This window comes from Melanostigma gelatinosum (assembly GCF_949748355.1).
Source record: "Melanostigma gelatinosum genome assembly, chromosome: 3".
Classification (NCBI taxonomy): domain Eukaryota; kingdom Metazoa; phylum Chordata; class Actinopteri; order Perciformes; family Zoarcidae; genus Melanostigma; species Melanostigma gelatinosum.
This window is the reverse complement of record NC_136636.1, coordinates 27,569,859-27,577,590: the sequence shown is the minus strand read 5'-3', so window position 1 is coordinate 27,577,590 and position 7,732 is coordinate 27,569,859. Positions and strand designations below refer to the sequence as shown.

General features: G+C 46.2%; 1 protein-coding gene across 3 annotated transcripts in view; it reads right to left on the bottom strand.

Moving 5' to 3' along the window:
• setd5 (SET domain containing 5) overlaps window positions 1-7,732 on the bottom strand; it is a 48,018-nt gene that overhangs the window by 1,070 nt on the left and 39,216 nt on the right. The window contains exons 20-25 of one of the 3 annotated variants that reach the window (XM_079266480.1): window positions 7,192-7,677; window positions 6,717-6,809; window positions 3,238-3,515; window positions 1,651-1,772; window positions 1,420-1,508; window positions 1-603 (exon numbers count right to left, since the gene is read on the bottom strand). The exon at window positions 1-603 is cut by the window's left edge and continues 1,070 nt beyond it. In XM_079266480.1, coding sequence (XP_079122606.1) covers window positions 40-603; window positions 1,420-1,508; window positions 1,651-1,772; window positions 3,238-3,515; window positions 6,717-6,809; window positions 7,192-7,677 — 1,632 coding nt within the window. In that variant the 3' untranslated portion in view covers window positions 1-39. The remainder of the gene's footprint in view (window positions 604-1,419; window positions 1,509-1,650; window positions 1,773-3,237; window positions 3,516-6,716; window positions 6,810-7,191; window positions 7,678-7,732) is intronic. The other 2 variants (XM_079266481.1, XM_079266482.1) reach the window with 2 other exon arrangements.

The window sequence follows — 7,732 nt, the reverse complement described above, 5'->3', positions numbered from 1 at the left end:
CACACACACACACACACACACACACACTTAAACAAGGTCCTAAAAGCTTCCTGACGGTGTCCTTACTCCGGGTCCCTGGAGGGGGGAGTGCTGGAACTGACTGAGGCTCGTCCCTCTCTGTGGGTAGTGTGTCGGTCCGCTGGCCGGCAGCAACCTGGAACCAGCCTGCAGCGCTGCCTGGCCCGGACTGTCCGACTTCAGGCTGCGAGAAGTCTGCTGCTGACTCCCTCTGCAGGCCTGGGCGCCCGAGTCTGTCTTAGTCTGCCCGTGAGGCCTAGGTCCCGGGCTGGGAGCCCCCACCAAGCCACTGCTGTTCAAAAGACTCGCTTTTAAGTGGCTGCTGCCGTAGCCGTGGCCTCCGTCCACGCTACTGCTGCCACTCTGCTGGTGTAGAGAGCCCGCTGGCGGCCGGGAGTCTGAGGAGGAGGCGGAGGAGGTAGGGGTGGGGGTGCGACTGGGGTAGGAGGATGGAGGGTGGTCCTGGGACACGTGGCGTGGGTAGAAGCTATGGCCTGATGAGGGACTGTAGGAACCCCGGAATGGAGAGTTGGAGGTCTGCTGGAGGAGCGACGGGCTGTCTGTCTGCCGGTGGCTCTCTGATGACTGAACACACACAGGACACACACTCAGTCTTTAGGGTCCAAGCCTCCCATAGCTCACTAATGTCCACATGTAAACTGCAGGTAGTTACTAACAATGAGTTTATGTACAAACTGAAACGGTGTTTGTTGGTGTAAGACTAAAACCATTTAAGGACAGACTTCTGTGTTATCTACCTGGAAGTTGAAAATATTAATGACTTTCCTAATAATTAGCACTTGAGTTTAAGTAAATGTTATAAGTCAGAAAATAAAGTTCTAAAGTTCTCAACCAAAAACACGGACGACTCCCAGACGTCATGATAGTAACCTGTCAATCACAGTAGCCCCGCCCTAAAGCATTCTCTGCTTTATGGTCTATTTGACTCTAAATGGACCATCATTTACTAAATGAACATCATGCTGTATTGAAGACTTGAAACTAGAGATTGAGACCATAAACTCATCTTTACAATGTTTACTGAGGTAATAAATCAAGAGAGAAGTAGAGTCATTCTCTCATAGACTTCTATACAACCAGAGGAGTCGCCCCCTGATGGTCAGGAGAGAGAATGCAAGTTTAAAGACACTTCCTCATTGGTTTCACTTTTCAGTCTGTGGGTGACACAAGAAATCCAAAGGAAAATGCTGCCAAAATGCATTGACGATATGATCATTAAAAGCAACTGAAACAGAGAGACTGGCCTAATTAGCAATAAGTCTGAATCAAGTGTCTTGAATGCAAATAACAGAAATGGACACTCAACAAGGCCAAAGGTCATCAGGCAGCTTGAATACGAATAGCAGTGAAATACTGATAGAACTGGTCTGTACAGGCTACCTGGTGTGAGTACACAGAGGGACTGTATCCGTGTGGACTCTTCATGGGAGACGCCATAGACGCCGCCTGCACCTCATACCGATCTGCATCTGAGAACACATGCCATCATCAGGGAGGTTAAAGCACAACATCAATAGCTGCGGGTTCATTTCATTCGATAGTTATCCAAAAGAATATTATTCTTCTTTTTTTGCCAACCCCATTTCCCTGAGGTGTCAAACGCGGTCATACCAGATTCCTTCTCTGTAGAGCAGTCACTCTTCTTGTAAACGCGCTCCATCTTGATACTTCTTAGCACTCGCTCCAGAACCCCCTGACCTTCCCTTAGGCGTTCAACAGTAGTGGGGACCATCCTTGGAAAAAACACAAACCTAAAGGTTATCTGCAAACTCTGATCACGACCAAATCCAGACTTAACCCTCTGAATCCCAAAACCTCCGGCATGTTTTCTTTAAACAATCCCCAGAACTACACTGTTTATAACAGCCAGAATCTGTAAAAACTGCATTATCGTCAGATTTTCATCTTTCCAGCAGTCCTCGAACGCATCATGTGTGACTAACGCTTCCCTCAGAAGAAACAGCCAAAACAAAGCTTAAAGTTGTCATATTTCATCAAAAACATTTGATCCTAAATGTTTAATTTAAACCATCAAATAAGGCAGTTACTCTAAAAAGTTGCTGTAAAACCAATAAATGACGCGTTCCTGAGGAAGCCAGCATTGATTTGGCTGAGACCAACGGTCTCGTGAAACTTTGACTGAACTGCAGGCTGGAGAGGACAGGAGAGGTTGTAAAAATGTAAAGTGTTAAATATATTTTAAACATTGTTAACACTTGTGGGCACGTGGAAAAATATTGGATATATAGATTCCAGTGTTTTCCAATTTTTGTAAAATAAATGATCAAAGATGTTCAACTCTTTTTATGATTTCTGTCATTGTAATGCTGTGTTCACACCAAACACGTCGCAAATTATTCGTGCGAGTAGATTCCACACAAAGTCTATGCACAGACGCGATGAGACTGGCGCGATGAGTTGAAAATTTTCACCTTCTGCGAAATATTCGCGTTATGCCCCGGCGCGATAGCCTATCAGCGTTGAGATGCTCCTCCTGTCATCACTGACGCCCTGCCGTTGTTGAATGAGGAAAAAAAAATACTGTAGCCGCCTGTGTACACCCACAGCTCTACGATCAAATCGGCATCATTACGTAGTTATTTCGGAGTCCCTTTTTGTCGGTTTATTGCAGTTGAATCACAGCCAAATCAGTTTATTTTGTGTTCATACAGCTGGTGTAAACAGCGACGTGTGGCTTGCTAGACACAGTGAATACACCTCGATACTATGTTATGAACCCAGACATGATGGCGTTTAGTTTCCCGGGATATCTGTGACTTCCACAACACGTACTAAGCAGAAATAGGTTATTTTTCCATGGTTAATGGCGGACAGTTGAGCGGCTTTCAGGGCGATAAGCCACGCCCCCTCTCCGGCGCGCCCAGCCCGATTCGCGCGATTGAACACAAATCGTCCCCGCGAGACCGGCGGCGCGAATAACACGAATAAGCGGCGCGATGAATTTGCGACGTGTTTGGTGTGAACACAGCATTACTGTTGTACAGCGCCACAGACGTGTTTGAGTTGTCTCTACATCTAGCCATGTGCTGTTTCCACAGAGGAGCAGGATCTTTATATTGCAGTGACAATAAAGGTCACAGAGAGGAAAAACACCCCGAAACTGATCTGGATTCAAAGGGTTAAGAACTTCCAGGTGATGAGACGTGTACTAAGAGGTCATTGTTCAGGGCTTCTCACCACTGGTTGTTGCTGTCCTGGTGTCTGGGCTGCAGGGACGAGCCCTGGTGGTCTGGAGGACTGACCTCCTCTATCTGCGGGACGGAGGAGGCGTGGGCCGAGGAGGAGAAGGAGCTGTGTGGGGAGGCTGTCGGCTGCATCTGCTGATGGCAGTGGGAGTCCTGGCTGTAGTGGGAGCAGGGCCGGGTGGGGGTGCTGCCCAGCGACGAGCCTCCGCAGGCCGGCTCCGAGTCGCGGCCACCCCCCTGCTTCCTTTTGCGGTACTCCAGCAAAGACACCTGAGGCAGCAGAGGGCGGAGAGGCGCCATTAAACACCCGCTGCTGGAGGACTGACACACAAACACGCATCACGCCATTCACTCTGATGCCGGGGCCGCTGACTGACTCACACCATTCACCAAAACTGCACTGAGTGATGGGCAGACGGCATGCATCACACCGGAGAGGACTCACCTGGAAACAACTATTCAACACGACAAAAAGAAAACACACACCGTTATCACCATGGAAATTAGCGTTGACATGTCAATGACACCGTGTGCATCTCCATTCCACTAACACACTCTTAGTCATGAGCGAGGCCTGTGCTGCGGATCACGTCATGTGTTCTGGATGCACTGTTAGTAACATTTGACGACACAGCAGTCAACTTTGAACGCACCACGCCATGATGCAACCACGCTGAAACAACAGCTACACAAACATCAACACACACACACACCCCTCAAGTATTGACAATGAGAATGAGAGCACTCATCCCAGCTTAATGTCGTCATGACAGAGAGAAGGCTTGTGGGAACATAGAAGGGGGGAGGGGGGTATATGAAAGAGGCAGGGGTCGGAATGATGACCACACAGTCAGATACTGACGTGGCTGGACCTCGCCTGAAGCTCTGCAGTAGCAGAACACAACGTATAGGGGAGACTGCAGAAGGCAGGTGATTTTATTCTTCTGGGTTCCCAGACATGAACCTGCGTATCGGCCGATAACGGCGTTAATAACAAACAATAAATAAAATATATACATATATATATATATATATATATATATATATATATATATAGATAGTTTTTGTAACAGCTGTATACCACTAACCCTGTACGGATGTGATTGCTCACATACAGTAGTTTTATAGCCTGGCTCAGGTTCAACTCTTTGCAAAAATCAGAGAATGAATGTCTTTCTTTTTTATATATGTAGATGTTTCATTGCTAAATATTGCTATGTTGCTGACAAGTTGCTCGCTCTGGCTAACGTCACACACACTCTTCCAGCACCCGTTTGATTGGTACTGAGCATGTGCTCCCCTGAACAAGGATGAGGAAGACAGCAGAGGGCTCTCTCCTGAGCCGCTTCTATCATTGATTCCAGAAGCAGCGATCGAGGAGCTGATGATGGACTTAGTGAAGGAGTGAGCCCTCTCGCTTCTTTCTCATCTCTAGTGAGAGTTGCACATGCTCAGTATGGATCAGGTAGCAAGTGACACCTGTTGTTGTGTTTCCCGTGTAGCGTAAATGAGCTGATAAATGATGTGACAACGTGATATCAGATCGGTGCATAGACTCACGTACTTCTGATACTAGTGTCAGAACAACTATCTGAAACAACCACCAAGAACTAAATATGGAAGATGTCTTCAGTGGAGACATTCCTTTGACTGTCCTGCTAGACTTGCCAGTGGTTTTTAAATCACCTTTCACATGCCCCGGTTATCAACACAGTATGTGTCTGTAAGAGCCAGCCTCCTTACACATCAGCTCAAACCAATTCTACAGCTTTATGAAAAAGGTCTCCCATTGTTAGCCTGTTGCATACCATCAAACATGGTTTAAAAGGAAAACTATGCTGAAGAACAACGTCAGTTTTATGCTTGTAACTGTTTGACTGCTACGGTGTCCAGCAGGGTTATCAATGTAAGGTTAAAAAAAAGAATTATCGTGAACTGGAACTAAACAAAAACTAGACAAATGAAATTGCCTGGTAAAAAAACCCAAATAAAAATGAATCCCTTGTTCTCCCACATGTGGTCTAGTGTTGTAGAATTAAAGAACAAGAACAGGATTGTAACATTGTAGTAGATCAAGCTATTCGTGTGTGCAAGTGAAGGAGTCCGCACAGATTTAAACATTAAGGCCCTTCCTACATACTCCACCATGTATTTTGTATTGTACTTTATGTATTTGTCTTATATGGACCCTGAGTCTGAAATGAAGTTTGATTGATTGTATGTTTACTGCAGCCACATACTCCTGAGACGATATACCCAGCGCTAACAAAAACAAACTACTACTGTAAAACTACGAATATAAAAACTAAATCTCAAACTGAGAGAAACCTAAAATGAAAAATTTTAATTCAAAATTTTAAACTAAAATAAAAGATAAAGAGACTGGTAGATTCTGGCTGAACTCGAATCATGAGTCACTTCGGGCTGATTGTCACAGCGTGTGATCCTGTACACAGAAGTAAAGTTGAAGAACGTATATCCGTCCGTTTGAAAATGAATCTGAATTACGGTACTAATCAGCGCTCAACAATAAGAGTCGCTACTGCAAGTGAACATAGCGACTCAAAGAGTTAAACAGTTTATTTCAGGAGCTGATGAGGGAGGATGCTAAGGAGTGAGCCATCTCTCTTCCTTCTCATCTCTGTTAATAGTCTCCATGCTTAGTCCCGACCGGGCACTCGCTTCAATTATTTAGCTGGACAGGTTAGAGGATTCATTTACTGAAATAAAGTCCAAACATAAACTAGTTATTTGATAAAAAAATATTTGTAAAGGTGAAAGTTCAAATGAAGTTTCGGCAGGTAGATTTCTGACCCCCTTGCTGACCAGGTAAGTAAAAAAAACACATTACCGGTGAACCCTGCTAATGCATTTTTTTAGCAAGACCGTACACCTTGTAAGGAAAATTGATATTTGAAATATCTCGGGGGCATCTATGGAAGAGCCGTACTTTATTTCATGTTTTGTTGCTCCTCTCAGAATTACTCGCCTCACACGTCTGACATGTGATGACTTCTGATTTACAGGACTATGATGCGACTAGCGGCATTAACGCGTTTGCTCAGTTTCACGTTACATTGACCCGTGTTACTGGGAGAACATCCTTCATTTCCCCTGAGCCCTTGTGGTGGTGTATGTCTCGTAGCCTGGCTTGTAGTAGAGGTGGATGGATGAGATGGAGCAAAGAGGCGTGGGCTTCACCTCCACACCGTCAACACAACTCATGAACCATCGGCCTCCCGTGTCCAAGGTGATGGATGAACCTTTACACGCTTCAATGGATTTGACTGAAATGGCAGAATAACTTAACACTGCTGCTCAAAACTAAAGAGTCGTAATTCAATGCAGGACGGGTGGAGGGGGAGGGGGGGGCGGAGCTGTCGGAGCATGGGGTGGGTGTTGTATGCAGATGCAAAGAAACAATATTTACATGCACACTTCTAAAGATGTAGTTGTAGGGAGAATATTCACCATATTTTGTACTGGCTTGTATTCACTTCTTACAGCTATAGCCTGGTAATCTGGCTTCCCTGTCAGCAGACTAATGGTATGCTGGTTGGCCCTCTGCCTTGGAAGAAAAGTGGAAGAGAGACTTGGCAAAAAGTGTCAAGGAGCAGCGAGGGGGGAGGGGGTGGGGGAGGAAGGGTCAAAGCTACAGAGTCTAAATCATTTCAGATAGAAACATAAAACGGTTAAATATGTTTGTTTTTTAAATGCCTGTTGCTTTTGGATTTGACCACCTGACACAAAAGGGACCAATTGAAATATTTACGACAAAGCAAAGGAGCAAACACAGAGCAAGGGGAAAAAGCACATCATGAGGTTTGGCTTTTCACTTGGCACATATCACACTCAAAGTCATTCGTGCTGGAGAAGAACAAATAAAACGCTGATTTGAAAAAATTAATTTCACATTATCCTCATCATTAAGATGTGAACAACTTGCCTTCTTCTTTTGCGGTGGGTTGCTGGTGTGAGGAGGCGTGCCACTATCTGGGTAGCCTCCTCCATAGTGAGGCTCGCCATAGGGCGACATGGAGCCGGGGCCCGCGTCTCCCAGAGGCCCCTGGCCGCTAATAGAGCTGTGGAAGGACTCCGCTGGGGAAAAGCCACCTTCGGACTGGGAGAGGTGGCGGTCGGTGGCCACGGGGTTGCCCAGGTTTGCGTTGAGGGGCGAACAGGTGTATATGAGGTTGAACTCTGTCCTGAAGGCCTGCTCCCTGTTTTGGGAGGTGAGGTCTGAGGAAGGACAGGACGCTGGGTTCAGGGAGCATGTCCCTACAGATGATGGACCCTGGGAGTCGTGGCCTGAAGGGCCTCCCGGGAGGGAAAAGTCATCCGAGGTCATCGCCACCGAGCTCTCCAAGCTGGAAGGGAGGGACAGATCGGGGAACTGAGGACGAGGGATGTCAAATTCTGTCTGAAGACACAGCTGGAGAAAGAACAGCGACAGAGAGTACAAAGTGAATGAGACAACATTGAGTGGT